Source organism: Simochromis diagramma, unplaced genomic scaffold, assembly GCF_900408965.1.
Source record: "Simochromis diagramma unplaced genomic scaffold, fSimDia1.1 OVJJ01000618.1, whole genome shotgun sequence".
Taxonomy (NCBI): domain Eukaryota; kingdom Metazoa; phylum Chordata; class Actinopteri; order Cichliformes; family Cichlidae; genus Simochromis; species Simochromis diagramma.
In genome coordinates, this window is record NW_024387423.1 from 2535984 (window position 1) to 2550838 (window position 14855).

At 41.5% G+C, this 14855-nt stretch overlaps 2 protein-coding genes across 4 annotated transcripts; both read left to right on the top strand.

The window, feature by feature from the left end:
* The first annotated feature begins 1267 nt into the window (after window positions 1–1267).
* Window positions 1268–5767, top strand: LOC120722071 (zinc finger protein 91-like). Of its 2 annotated transcripts, none has more exons than XM_040012836.1 (5): window positions 1268–1393; window positions 2101–2267; window positions 2354–2469; window positions 3356–3499; window positions 3600–5767. In XM_040012836.1, the coding sequence occupies exons 2-5, from the start codon at window positions 2123–2125 to the stop codon at window positions 4437–4439; spliced, it is 1245 nt and encodes a 414-aa protein (XP_039868770.1). In that variant the 5' UTR covers window positions 1268–1393; window positions 2101–2122; the 3' UTR covers window positions 4440–5767. The 2 variants fall into 2 exon arrangements, with proteins under 2 accessions (XP_039868770.1, XP_039868771.1); XM_040012837.1 differs by lacking the exon at window positions 1268–1393 and adding an exon at window positions 1402–1918.
* Window positions 5768–6899: 1132 nt separating this feature from the next.
* Window positions 6900–13865, top strand: wu:fe05a04 (zinc finger protein 135). Of its 2 annotated transcripts, XM_040012827.1 has the most exons (5): window positions 7032–7212; window positions 7441–8044; window positions 8669–9636; window positions 10302–11037; window positions 12222–13865. In XM_040012827.1, the coding sequence occupies exons 1-5, from the start codon at window positions 7135–7137 to the stop codon at window positions 12233–12235; spliced, it is 2400 nt and encodes a 799-aa protein (XP_039868761.1). In that variant the 5' UTR covers window positions 7032–7134; the 3' UTR covers window positions 12236–13865. The 2 variants fall into 2 exon arrangements, with proteins under 2 accessions (XP_039868762.1, XP_039868761.1); XM_040012828.1 differs by lacking the exon at window positions 7032–7212 and adding an exon at window positions 6900–7023 and having other exon boundaries at window positions 10302–13865.
* Window positions 13866–14855: the final 990 nt, after the last annotated feature.

Here is a 14855-nt window from a genome sequence, read left to right on the forward strand (position 1 = left end):
ATTATAGTTTTCATTTTCAAATTCGTTTTATTTGTATTTCGTTTTGACTTTTTGTTTTTATTTAGGTTAGTTTCATTTAGTTTTCAGAGTGCATTTTCTTGTTTCAGTTTAGATTTTACTGTTTATAAATCTTTAGTTTTTGATATTTTTTTATGAGTTTAGGTGTAAGTATTAGAGTTTGTTAATTATTAGTATTCGTTAGAGACAAGATTTCAGAAAATTATTATAATAAAAAACACATTTTCTTTAGATTTTATTTCATGTTAAAGAGTTTTACAATAGCTCACACATTTTATTTTTAAATCTAGTTTTAATTTTTAATTGCCTTAAATAATTGTTGCATCTAGTTTTAGTTTAGTTTTAGTTTAGTAATAATAACCTTGTTTGGGAATTACCTAGTTGGTGCAATATAAATTGGTCCTTTGCTAAGTTTTCTGTTTTCTCTATACACAAAATCAGCTCACCAATTGAATTAGGTACATTTTTATGCTTGAATGATTCTTAGATCAATGTGAAGTGGCTTAACAAACAACAAGAAACACTCCTCTGAAAATGTTGAGATGTAAGGCCTGAACTGTGAAAGAGAAAAAGCAGTCAATGGCCAATAAAAAAAACTTTGAAAGACCTTCAGAAAGCCTGGAGAACTAGACCGCTTTTAAAGGCAACTTTTAAAAATTACACGAAAGTCTGACTCATTGAAAGCAGAATACGATGAAATGAGCGGTGGAATAATGAAATAATTCAGCTATAACAGTAAATTTTACAAACTGGTGGTAAAAAGTAAATTCAAGTTACAAAAGACATCAAGATGAAAAAAGGAATCTGTAGACCAGATACTCAGTTTTAATCATTAGCGGTACAAAACTCCATCTGCGCGCGTGTGTGTTCAGTATATGATAAAAACACAGTAGTACGCTGAACGATTACTACAGTATGTAGTTGTTTTGTGTCACGTGACAAAGATCGAGCATAGAATCGATCTTAATAGAAAAGATTTATTCAAACGATTCTGCCCGTCTGTATGCTGTAGTTGATTGTATTAGTTATCTAAGTAAAATAACATGTAAGAGTCAGAAAATAACGTTACTGTAATAGTAGTTCGCGCAGTAACATTGTTAATGAGTTTTGTTTTAAATTGAAAGTTTTATTTCTTCGCGTATGCGATGTGATAAAACTTGTGTTCTGTATATTTGCGTTGGGTAAACTCGGCTTGCTCATATACGACCATTTAGATTTTGCATCTAAATATGAATCAATAACAACATCGAATACTTCCAGGCAGCCATCTTAGCTGTACCGACGGCCACCACACAGCAGGAAGTGTCCGATCTATCGGTTGCACTTCTCTGGGGTCAACTCTCTCAGTCAAACTACCCTGAAAGAGCGGTTAGAGGTAATGGCTACTCTAGCTTGTTAGTCGAATTATTTGCCTTTCGTTTAGGTCTTAGCTTGTTTCGTAATGATTCGTGGCAGATGCATTTAAATTTCAGAAGATGAGTTCAAAACTAGCGTGTAAAAAAAGGGGACACGGAAACTCTGTGGTCCTCTCTGGGAATCAGTGTTGTTAGCGCCAACCTGCAAACTAGTAGTGAGCTAGCTAACGTTAGCGCGCTAACTTAGCACGGTACTTTTGTTATTAACGTTAAAATAAACATTTAACTAAGGCGGTTGTGTGCTATTGAAACGCCCTCAGTTTACCGCGTGGATATATCAAGGCTCTTTTAGTGAAGTGAGCAATGTCTGCCACTTGCAGAGCTGTGTGGAGGTAGCTAGCATGGCTAGCGGCCTTAATGTTACGGTAACGTTAGCTAACAGTGGCTAAAACTTGGGTAATTCCCGCGGACTAACAGTTTCACGGCCTTTGGGTTTTATACGCGGCTCATTCTAAAACTGTTGTATTGGCGTTATTTCAACCAACGTAAGTAACCAACCTAGTAAGGCGATTATTTTTCTGTATAGTCATCTGTTGAACTTAACGTAATGAGCACATATCTGCGTTTCTGGCGCTGTTATGTTTCCCGCTGTTTATTAAACTAGTGTTTGTTCCACGTGGTAATTAAACTTTGTTTCGTGTCTTTTTTGTTTTTAAATTGACTCCAGGAAGAACAGCGAACATCGCACCATGGACTCTGAGATCTTGAACATAGAGGAGATCGTGATGGGACGGGGCTTGCCGGATCCACCACCCGAGGCTCCCCCGGAAAAGCCGGCAGAACCATACAAACCCATCACTCTGAATGGACCTCCGGCTCCCTCGGTTCATTCCTGTGAGTGATGCAGCGATCATACCTTTTAAATCAGCTTCCTAAAAGCAACAACACATAATAAATTTGACATTCTGTTGTGGATTCAGACCAGCATGAAAACCTGCAGTGCTTCCAATGCTTCATCACGTTCTGCAGTGCAAAAGCCAAGGAGAGACACATGAAGAAGAGCCACCGAGAGGAATACAAGCAGCAGCTTCAGCAGGTGAGAAGAACAGAGTGTGTCATTTTTAACTAAATTGATGACCTTTTTGTGTCTTAATCTATTCACCAGAGTTCAACCCTGCTCAATGATGGATAGTTGGGATTTTTCTTTTTAATTTCTTTTCCAATTTTGCAATAATGAAATTATTAAAACCACAGATTTGTGGGGTTTTTGTGGTTTTAGCTGCCATTGACCCATAAACAAAGTCCTCCTTTGGTGGATAAAGATACTCTAAGAAATAGGGATGTTCCATTTTATGTTGAAGAACATCGATCTGTAAAAACACCCCATGTGTTTGAGAACAATTTATCAAGAGTAATCACTTTCTCAAGTCACTAGATCATCCTTTAAGTTCAGCCTATGTGTGTAGCATCTTGCACCAAGCAGAATATTGCACACATTGCCCTGGTGTTGCAAATGTTAGCATTCCGAGGGCAAGTAATGTCCCATTTGTGTTCGCCTCATTAGTTGCTTCGCACATTACATTACGTGCCGTTATGGTGCTTTTGTCCATTAGTGATCTTCTGTATCACCGTTGCAGAAATCTCCGTCTTTGAGTCCCATGTCATCTGGAAATCCCTGTGCACCCTTTGTCATGTAAAAGCCTGCACAATCAGATTTCCTCAGTCTTAACCCATCCTCATTCATTTTGAAAATGACTGCAGTGAAGAAAATCGGGAGGCGTCCGACCCACTGAAATGACACCATAGTGCAGGTTACACTACATAGCTTTTGCATTATACACTACTCCTCAAGGCACCAGATTGCTCCGGTTGAGTCCGTAGACACCCGTTTTTCTCTAAAGGAGCCTTCACACAACTCTATGTCCAAAACATAAGGTTTTAAATGTTTCTCCTCCCCGTTCTTTTTGGTCATCTTTTCTCAGGGAAACACATTGTTCACATGCTACGTGTGCGACCGCACATTTCTGTCATCTGAGGAACTGACGCAGCACCAGCCAACACACAGCAAGGATGACAAGCCCTTCAAATGTGTTCACTGCAAAGAGAGCTTTAAAACGTTCTCTGAAGTGAGTATAATTTAGAACATACAGCAGAATGAATCAGTTTCTAGCTTTATGTATTTGTGCTTAATGTTTGTGCATAATCATTTACTTCTCTCCTGTCTAGCTCACATCCCATAGAAGACAGGTGTGCCCAGAGAAACAGATGGTTTGTAAAGATTGCAATGAAACGTTCCGTAGTGCCGGACTGCTGCGTGCTCATCGCCTGACCCAGCATCCACGCCCAGATGTCGAGACTACAGAACAGCCAGAGGATTCTACAAAAACTCATCGCTGTAAGAAGTGCGGCCAGGGATTTGAAGCTGAATCAGAGCTGATAGCACACCAGGAGAAATACCCCGAAGGTCAGCAGTGCAACGGCAGCGCTTCATCTGTCAAGAAACGCGGACGGCCTGCCAAGGCCGAAGACGCGGCAGGTGCTGAGAAAAAGGGAAAGCGGAAAAAGAAAGAGGAAGCAGACATTCCCGAGGAGACCGTGAAGGCCAGCAGCACATCAGACGCGACGGCAACCCCAGCGGAAGAAAAAGGGAAAGCAGGCGGAGCAAAGCGTGGCCGTCCCTCGAAGGTGACAGCAAAGTCAGAAACGGAAGATAAAACTCCCGAGGACGAGAGTCAGGCTTCAGCAAAGGAGAAGAAACCTAAAGCAGAGCCGACCCCACCCCGTCAGCACCCGTGCCCCGAGTGCGACCTCACATTCCCCGGCTTGATTCAGCTCCGTGCTCACAAGAAGGAGAAGCACGCCCCACGGAAAGCCCACCCCTGCGAAGAATGTGAAGAGAGCTTTGCCCGTCCAGAGCAGCTGGATGCCCACATGTCCCGGGCGCACGCCGTGGGCCGATTTGCCTGTCCGACCTGCGGGAAGAGCTTTGGCCGAGAGCGCACATTGAAAGCTCACCAGAAAAGTCACCCAGAGGAAAAGTCTGAAAACACAAGTGGAAAAAGATAATTGAGGCATGGAGACTTTGCAGATTTTATTCATAAATTTTCCTTTTTACCCACCCCTGTCTCTCTTTTTCTTTTCTTTTTTTAAACTTTGGGGATCTCGTACTGCAGATGATGTTGGTTTTTGAGAATGAAGTTATGGTGATGAGATTGATTTTGATTACCGACTGTTGAAATTTTGGTCTAAGAGACACATCTCCTAAATTAACTAACCAGACATGAAACCCAACTATTACACCGTTTGTCACAAAATAGTCTGTAAAAACAGAAACTGTTTGGATTAACTTTTTAAAGGATTTTCTTTTATAAGTGTGAAATGCGTGTGAATTTATTACTTTGTGTCTTGAGTTGTTGAACTCACTTTGTGGTTTAAAAAAAAAAAAATGTCTTCCCTCTTTTTTTCCCCCTTAAATTTTGGGCAATTACATGTGTTGAGGTATATTTAGATACCTGGTAGTGATACTATGTTTAATTGTTTAGTCATTTTTTTTGTTTGTTTTGTTTTTGTTTTTCAAGAAGAATTATGTCATGTACAGCTTCGGGTTCTTATTGTGCATTTTTACACTTAATATTTTGATTATGTTACTTTATAAATTAAGTCTCATTGAGGAGGAATTTTAAAATAACACGATTAAGCTCTGCTGAAAGTTTATTTTTTGCTAAGTGCTCCCAGTTCAATGTGGAGTGGTTGGCATGTGGGCAGAAATGATCCACTTTAATCCTGATTTGTCTGATGCTAAAATGTACTCCCTTATTTTTTCACTTGTTTAAAGGACCAGTGTGCAGGATTTAGGGTGGTCTATTGGGCAAAATGAAGTACAATATTCATAATTGTATATACTAAACTGGAATTACTAACCACATTAGTATCTACAGAGGGAGAGGATCCTCATCTGAGAGGTCCGTGTAGTTTTGTAGAGAAGAAAACTCTGTAAACATAAATACATGCCATCCATGTAAAATGCAAAGTAGGTGTGTCATGTAGTTGCCATTTTTCTATAGTAGCCTGGAATGAACAAACCAGACCTTAAGAAGGGCCTTTCCTGCTGCTCAGTCACAAGTAGTTGTATATGCTTGGAAAATGACTTTGGTTGCTATCTGCAACCTCACCACTAGATGCCAATGAATCCTACACAATGCTCTTTTAAAATGATCTTTAATGTCTTAGACATTTTTGAATGGGACTGGTGGTTCTTTAATTCTCTAGTATCCAATAAGGAACTGTGTATATCATGTGTTACTCACTGATTGGATTGTTCTCTCCCCACTGCAATGTGTCTGGACATGAAATAAAACTTGCTATCCCAAGGGAGGCTGCTGAAAAGATGACTCGACTTATTGTTTCTGTTCTTATTTGGAATTCAGGAGCACCAACTAAAATGAGGAGTTGCATTGCTTGTGGTGATAATGCAGTTTGTTTTGAAAAAGATGCATGCTGGGTTTCATGTGGTTTTGAAATTAGTATCTATTTTTAGTGTAATGTTAAGAAGGCCTTTTTCCCCAAGCCTGGAAGAGAACGAAGTCTAAATGGTGGGTTTTCATTGACAGCTGAATCACTAAAACAAATGTCAGACATGCTCTTCCTAAGTAGCCTGTGGCATGATGTTATTTAGGATTTTCTGATGTTAATGCACTATTAGGTACATCATAAAGGTTCAACTACTTGTTAATTTCTAATCAATCGCACAGCAGAAACTAAATGCAGTGGTATGTAGACATTGTCAAGATGACCTGCTGAAGTTCAAACTGGGCCTCAGAATGGGGACGAAAGGTGATTAAGTGACTTTGAACATGGCGTAGTTGTTGGTGCCAGACTGACAGGTCTGAATATTTCACAAATCCACTGGGATTTTCACACATAACCATCTTTAGGTTTTATAGAGAATGGTGTAAAAAGAGAAATTATCCGGCCATTTATCTGGGTGAAAATGACTTAGTGATGGTAAACAATGGAGGAGAATTACAAGACTGAAATTGATAGGAAGGTAACAGTAACTCAAAAACTGCTGTTGTGCATTCAGAGATGCTCTGAATGCACAACAGCAGAAAGGCACACCTGGTGCCACTTTTCTCAGTCCTTAATAACCTGGCTTCTCAAATCTACATTCTAAAGTATTATTGTGTAAGATACTGAACCCTCAGTTTCTCCTGATGCATCAGTGTGTGTATGAGACTGTTACAAAGTGCATAGGGGTGAATGAGACTTGTAGTAAAAGGGCTTTGAGTGCTCAGCTGACTAGAAAGGTGCTATGTGAATACCAGTACATTTTCTGCCATAGCTTTCCATTATAACCTACATATAAAAATCTCAGAGAATCCATGCATGTATATGAACGTAACTAATAAGATACAAAACTGACTTTAATACCTGTGCATTATAAGACCAGTCTAAATCACACTACATATTATCTTTTTTACAAAATGTATTTAAAAATTTCTTAAAATATTGCCCTGCTTGCACACCTGTGCAGCTGTAAGACCGTGTAATACCACTCCGAGCCACCAGGCGTGCTCCAGCGTTTGTGTGAATTTTTTTCCCTGTGTTTTCCTTTTTGTCCTTATTACCTCGATGTTCATCTTCGGTTGAGGTGAGTTTGTAGCTGGCTAATTGGGTTATCGGGCTTATTTTATGTCATGCTGAATAGTGCTTTTGTTTTTATCGTACAAATTAGACGTGTCATATGTTTCGATATGTATAGATGGTTTTTTTTGTAAAGCTAGCATCGAGAGAAAAGGTTGTAAAAACCACGCTTGGCTTCATCTGCTGCTCCTGCCAGGTGAGAGAGGTGACCAGCAGTTCTTTAAGGTGTGGCATGAACGACTTTCAATTAAATGTTGAGAATAAAAAAGGATCCTGAAGACTTGTAACAGTCGCTCGGCAGATCAGCTGGAGCACATTTGTGCTAGTGTTTGTTTATTAGTACACGTGCACTAACTGTGAGACGCGTTAGCGTTTTAAATGTTAGCTGAACACGGACCCCTCTCTCTATTTCATGTCTCCTCAGCCTCCAGTCATGTCCATTGAATACACCATTGATATCCAGCTGACAGAGTTGGGATTTCCGGACATACTGCAGCCGGAGGAGGCTTTGGTCAGACAAACACCGTGTCGCTCCACATCATCTGATGGCTCCATCTCACCCAGTCACTCTCCCACTTCACTTCCAACCAAACATAAACCGAAACGGCTGCTCAGAGGTGGCAAAGTAGTAGGTGCAGCAGGACAGACCTCAGACACCCAAGAAACCACAGTGGCCTCTGGTCCATCCAAACGGACTGAGATGTTAAACTGTAAACGGCTGAATCCCACAACAAAAAGGCTGCAAGACAAACAAAGTGGCAGCGAGACAGCGCTCGCTGAGCCGTCAGCACCCACAGTGATGAGTGATCCCATTGCTTTACAAGAAACCACAGACATTCCCCCGGTGATCGCTGAACAGGAAGGAGGGGGTGTTGATGGAGATGGAGGAGGGCAGAGACCTGATGTAGACATGGCTGAGGGTGAATCGGCGGAAGTGCAGGAGGATGACTCGGATGACAGTGAAGTGTCAGAGGTGTATGAGGAGGAAGAGGTTGATGAGGAAGAGGAGGATGAGGAGCTAACTAGTGGTAAGACCATATGTTAATATCACACATGCACCCATGTGCAGGTGAAAGGTTCAACACAAGATAAACAAAAAAACTAAATATCAGATTTTCCTGTAATTGGCAGGTAGTTGCTCCTGATACACAAACTAAATGCCGAGTAAAATGGCCTTATTTGCATAGTGGTTTTGAAGTCTGAGCCTGTGATAGTTTCCCTTAGTGTCAACAAATCTCATGAGAACAACAAACAACAACACTGCACTTGGCCTTGCAATTGTTTACTCATTCGCATGAACCTTGGCACTATAGTGCCTAGATGTGTAAAGCGCTTTGGGGTCCTTAGGGACTAGTAAAGCGCTATACAAATACAGGCCATTTAACGTCTCCTAAACAGACACTCTACAATAATACATATAGAGGAAAAAAAGCCCAACAATCACATGTTGTAACTACATGCTGGCTGGGACTGAAATAGGACAAAAAGGCAGGTGTTTCAAATGATGGGTGTCATTTGAAACACTGACATGGAATGTGTTTTTTTTTTTTTTTACCCCCTCAGTTTTCTTACTGGACAAGAAAAAAGAAGTGAAAAACAGCAGATGACTTTTTAATTAGCACACTTCCTTCCTTTTTTTCCCCCCCCTCTAGAGTCGAGTCAGTCAGGTGACTACCGGTGCAGCGTGTGTCAACAGCATCTGCCCTCCAAGTTCAAGCTCCACGATCACATGAACCTCCACACAGGAGCACGCCCATACTGCTGTGCAGAGTGTGGGAAGCGCTTCTGCCAGATATACAACTATCGCGTCCACCTGCGCACGCACGCGCAGACCAAAGTGGATCGTCTCCAGTGCCGAGTCTGTTTGATGGGCTTTGCGTCGCAGGAAGATCTGAACGACCACCTGGCAAAAACTCACTTGGAGGACGAGTTCTATGAGTGTGACCTGTGCAAACGCGTGTTCACGTCCCTAAAGGCATGCGAATATCACGTGCAGCTACATAAGTGTATGCTGAATGTCATGTGCGAAGTGTGTGGCCGCAACTTCTCATCGCCGAAATCCCTGGCGCGCCACCGGAGGAAGAAGTGCCACCGTAATTTTAAATGCACAGACTGCACAAAGGTGTTTACCAAGAAGAATGCACTGCTAAAACACAGTTTCTCCCACCTGGGTTTGTTGCCTTACACGTGTATACGGTGTCGCTGCCACTTCCGATTGGCTAAGCTGTACCGCCAGCACAAATGTGAACCTGAACGCATTCACTGCGTGGCGTGTCTGAGGGAGTTTCTCAGTCAGGAGGACTTCCAGCAGCACAAAAAGGACACGGGCTGCTGGGGCAATCAGGAGCCGAGTGAGAAAACGAACGAGATCAGATGTTTGGAGTGCGGACAGAGGTTTGACTCGTCAGAAGAGCTGAAGAAACACGCTGGAGCTCATCAGAGGGTGCTGAAGTGCGCTGAATGCGGGAAGGGGTTCCGGTCGGCCTTGCTGTTGATGTCCCACATGGGCGGCCATGCCGGGCAGTCACCCTGCCTTTGTCAGAGCTGTGGACTGGGCTTTCCCCACCAGCAGAACTATGACAGCCACCTTAAGACGTGTGGACAAACACCTCAGTCTGCGGTGAGTGTGTGAAACTTACAGAGAAGTTTTTACACTGCTGCTGCCTCTTCTGTTAAAGCACGCTAAGAAGATTTTCTATCTTCCAGATTGGCACAGAAATACTTTAATGAAACAACTTTATTTCAAAATCAAGTTGCACAGCTTAACTGAGCTAGTCAGGCCAGAGGAGCGCGTAGAGCCTCCTACAGCTGCTGCTGGTTGCCATGGAGCTATGTGGATGAGAGCAGCCATTTTTCTTTGGCAGTGGATTTTAAGGGTTGTGGAAAACTATTTCCTCCAATTCGCAATTACTGTTTATATCTGTATTCTCAAACATGAGAAACCTGCTTAATCGACTAACCCACAAGTAGCCAGGTGTGTGTGTGTGTAGGTTTGGCTGTATTTCTTAGCCAGCTGTTTTTGTGTCAGCACAATGATTCTAAACCAGGATCAACTATTGACATATCTGAGTAAATAGGAGTGCACATCGGTCTTATCTTACTTTTGATCTTACTCATTGTAGGATGTTTTTGTGCAACATGAGCAACCTTTATAGCAACCCATCGTTTGTTTTTTTGTTTTTTTGCTCTGATGTAGCTACAGATATGCTCAGAAACCTGTTTCCAAGAACTCTTTTCATATCATAAAGTCACACTGAAATGCTTTTGCTATTTTTCCCCTTCTAGAGTGCCACCAAGAAACGTGTGTCTTTAAAGAGCTCTGCGCTGGAGAGAATAAAGCACAGCACTACACCAGACTCATCAAACACAGCAAACGCAGTCACTTTGCCCGCTGTTGTTTTAAACAACCCTGCTCCATCAGTCGAGGATACTAGCAATCCAGGTCAGGTGACTGAGGGTGTGTCTACTGGCACTGGTCCATCAGACGGGTTGTGGAAGCTAACCCTTGACAAACAGCCTCCTGCTGGTGTCAATCTTGTCTTGTTCGTTCCTGTTTGTCCAACGCAAGCCAACGGGCTCCCGCTCCCATCTGCAATCCCTCAGACACTACCCATCACAGCTATGCAAGCTCTGCCCGAGGGTCCACTCGCAGTCGGTGCTGCTCTTGGAGCGACACTAAATGCCCCACTGGATCTGTTAACTGGGGTTAAACAGGATCCAGAAGCACCCTTGGATCTGTCTAAGAAGTCTGCAGTGACGTACCTTCCTGTTAAAGGTGAACCAGAAGAATTTGAAATCTCAGGACAGGCTGTAAATGCTGGAAGGCAAGAATTCGGAAACCTTCACAGCAAAGTGACAGCTAGAACAACCTCAATAAAGACAGCTCCCACAGGACTCATAGTGGATATAAAGAAAGAGCCTCAGACTTCTGGTTGTGATTTGTGGTCGTCCGAATCAAGCCAACTGACAGACTACAAGCTAGAGAAAGAGATTAAGATTGAAGTTAACATTTCAAGTGCTGGTAAGGAAAAATAAAGTAAAGCAAGGTCAGAAAAGGAGAGAAAGATCACATTCCCTACCCTGTAAAGGAAGCATTTAATATACTGTTAGAATTACATACATTACTGTGTAATTTGTATATTGACCATCATACGGTTTTATGACAAGGCAGCATTTTCCTATAACTATTCCCACTTTTGTCAGCAGGATAGACTATTAGTGTGACTGTGGTTTTTGTTTCAGAAGCTCCATTCAGAAAAACATAATATTGCTGGCTTCATCGGTTTATTGAAGGGGATTTTTTATGCCTTTACTTCATTACTGTTACAATGGTGGATGCTCATATTAAACATAGCCAAAGTATGATGTCAGTGAGGGTGTACTCACACTAGACACGGTTGCCTGTGCATGATTGTTCCTGCTCCCCTGCACTCAACTGTCTAGACACAAGTATGCATTACTTTGTCTGAGCATCTCAGCTCCTCCCTCTCTCGCACACACCCTGAAAGGCACTCTTGCAAGCTCACGATTTTTTTTTACATGTTGTAGCTTAATTGGAAAAGTCGAACCACTTTTGTAACATGTTCCTGGTACAGCACCCAGCAATCACAAAAGACAAATGAGCTCGACTCTGAGGGTTCAACTGCACTCCTGCATGATACAGATCGTCTCATGTGAGTACACCCTGACCAGGGATATCCTTGGTTGATCATCTCAGGCATACAGCTATATGTATAAGCACACAAGCTCCTCCCACCTGCTGTATAAAACTGTTTGGGGGGTAGGGGTTGCCATTCAGAAGAAATGGAGCTCCATCATTGACAGTATAAGAATATGTCTAGCTTATTTTGAGCTTTGAGCTCATAGGTCACTTTATCATGAATTGGCCTCTACTTTCAGAAATATACAATGAGAGAATCTCGATACGTGTGCAACAGACTGGAGACGGAGGAATGTGTCTTTACCCGTTCAGACTCGATGATGGTTGTCTAGTAAGACGATCATCATCGCTTCCACAGAACGGTGACCAGTGTGCTGGTTCAGACCTGAAGCTGACCTGCTCACATGCTGTTCATATTAACAGACAAGGATCCATGTCTGAAAGGGGTCAAAGTGTGACAGTTTTCTTGCATCTGTAATTTAAACAAGACATTCCAAGCTTTTATTTATCGAGGCACTTTTTTTCTTCTTTCCTTTTGCATTCAGATATAAGGCTGTAAATTCAGCCTGCTGGAGGAAGAATGAATGGAGATGAATCCTATGCAGTGTGATGCAGAATTTCTATTAGCATTAAAATTTCTGTCATGTTCTTATCGTCTTGGAAAACTGGTTCTTTTTGTAAACTGTGTCAAAACTAGAGGGAAACAGGGTTTTTTTTTTTTTTCTTCTGAAAGCTTGTTTTGTATAGTAACTAGCATTTTAGTGCTATGTTAAATATTTCATTATGAATGGTACTGATTAGTAGAATGAATAGATGTCTTCTTGTGATTAACATTTCATGACTCTAAACAGTCTGCAGGTATATTTTGTTTTTCTAAAGGTTAATAAATGCTTGTTTGGATGCAAGGTGAGTCGCACTGAAACTGTTTTTTTTTTTTTTAAGTTTGCCTATCTACAGTATTGCCTTCTGTTGCAAAAAGTTGGCCTTAAATTCTAAAAACTACCAAATGAAAAAATATATGTGCCAAAATATAGCTCTCGTTAGGGTCATGAGAAGTCTGAAACCATACAGCCACAGAGTCAGACATAGTGAGGTTCATTTCCTGTAACATCTTTGAAAAATGGATATACTGTTTATACCCCTATTTAACTGTCTAAATGAGGTCAAAACGTGGTTATCACGCAACTCTCTCACACTGAACGAGGATAAGACAGAAGTTATAGTTTTTGATAGTTGTTCCAGCGGGGCGTGACTAACTGATGCCTTAGGCCCCTTTGCTAGCCATCTCTCGCTCACTGTTAGAAACCTTGGTGTTTTCCTGGACAGCTCTTTCAAACTCAAGAAACAGCTCTCCTCTGTGGTAGAAAACAGTTTCTACCAGCTGCGTCAGATATCTATCTTTGAAGGACCTTGAAAAGCTTATCACTTCCAAATTAGACTACTGTAATTCCCTCTACTCGGGCCACCCGTCTTCCTCTATTCACCGGCTCCAGTTAGTTCAAAACGCAGCTGCGGTACTAGAAATTATGCCAACATTACACCTGATTTAGCCAACCTATATTGGCTCCCTTTTGAAAATCATATCAATTTCAAAATTGTCTTGCTTACCTTTAAAATTTTAAACAATTTGGCTCCCAGCTATCTATGCGAACTCCTCTATTTGTATATCCCTAATAAGGCATTTAGATCTTCCAATCAAATGCTCCTGACACAACAGAGGTCTCGTCTGAAGTCCAGAGGTGATCGGGCCTTTGCTGTTGTAGCACCTAGACTCTGGAATAACCTCCCTCCTTATATTCATTCCTCTGAGTCCATCCAGTCTTTTAAATTGAGTCTTAAAACGTATTATTTTAGTCTGGCTTTTGATTTAAACTAATGTTATTTCGTGGCTAGTTATGTTTTTTCCCCTATATTGTTCATATTGTTTCCTGCCCTCCTTTTAACTGTTTCTTTTTATTCTGTCTTATGCTATTGCTCTGACCGACTGTGAAGCACTTTGGTCAACTTTGTTGTATTATTATGTGCTATAGAAATAAATTTTGATTTGATTTGATTTGATATACACAGCAGGTAAAATAAGTATCGAACATGTCACCAATTTTCTAAGTAAATGTATTTCTAAAGGTGCTATTGACATGAAATTCCCACCAGATGTTGGTATCAACCCATCCAGTCCACACATGCAAAGATATCAAGCCACAGATGTCCTTGACACAGGGACAAAGTACTGAACACACTTACTGAAATGTAATAATTTGTATAAAAGCCTTTGCTGGTGATGGCAGCTTCACATGCCTCCTATATGGAGAAACTAGTTGGATCAACCTTGGAGCTTCTGTGGGTCCCTTCCATGATCTCTATTTTTAATAGATTTTCACTTGGATTCAGGTCAGGTGATTTAATGGGCCATTCTAGCAGCTTTTCTTTTGTCTTTAACAGACCAAGTTTCCTTGGCTGTGTGTTTGGGACCATTGTCTTGCTGAAATGTCCACCCTTGTTTCACCTTCGTCATCATCATAGATGGCAGGAGTTATATGAAGCATGCCAGTGCCGTAGGGTGATGTTCCCACCTCCAAACTTCCCTGCTGGTATGGTGATTTGGGGGTGATATGCAGTGTCTTTTTGACCTCCAAATATGGCATCCAAAAAGTTTAATTACGTCTAATCTGAGCAGACTATATTCTCCCAGTATTTCGCAGGCTTCTCTAAATGTTTTTCAGCAAACTTTAAACACACTTCAACGTATTTTTTTCTTCAGCAGTGGAGTCTTGTGTGGTGAGTGTGCATACAGGCCATGGCAGTTGAGTGCAGTACTTATTGTTTTCTTTGAGTTGCCTGCTGATTCCAGGTCTTTCCATAGTTCTCCACAAGTGGTCCCTGGCACTTGATTATTCTTTTCACTCCTGCCAGAAATCTTCCTACTTCCAGATTAGAGCTCCAACAGTGCTCAGTGCCATCAGTATATTTTGAAACAGGAAGGATTTGTGAGAGATCTCATCATGAGATATTTGACAACTTGGTAATGAAACATTTTTATGAGCCATCAGCTGGGAGTGAACCAGCTGGTATTAAAGCCGCAGGGTTGCTTTCTAATTACTGATAGATTGTGCCTACCTTTCTTTGTGTGTTCAGTACTTTTCCCTGCATTATTTCTCATTATTACACATAATTTATGGTCA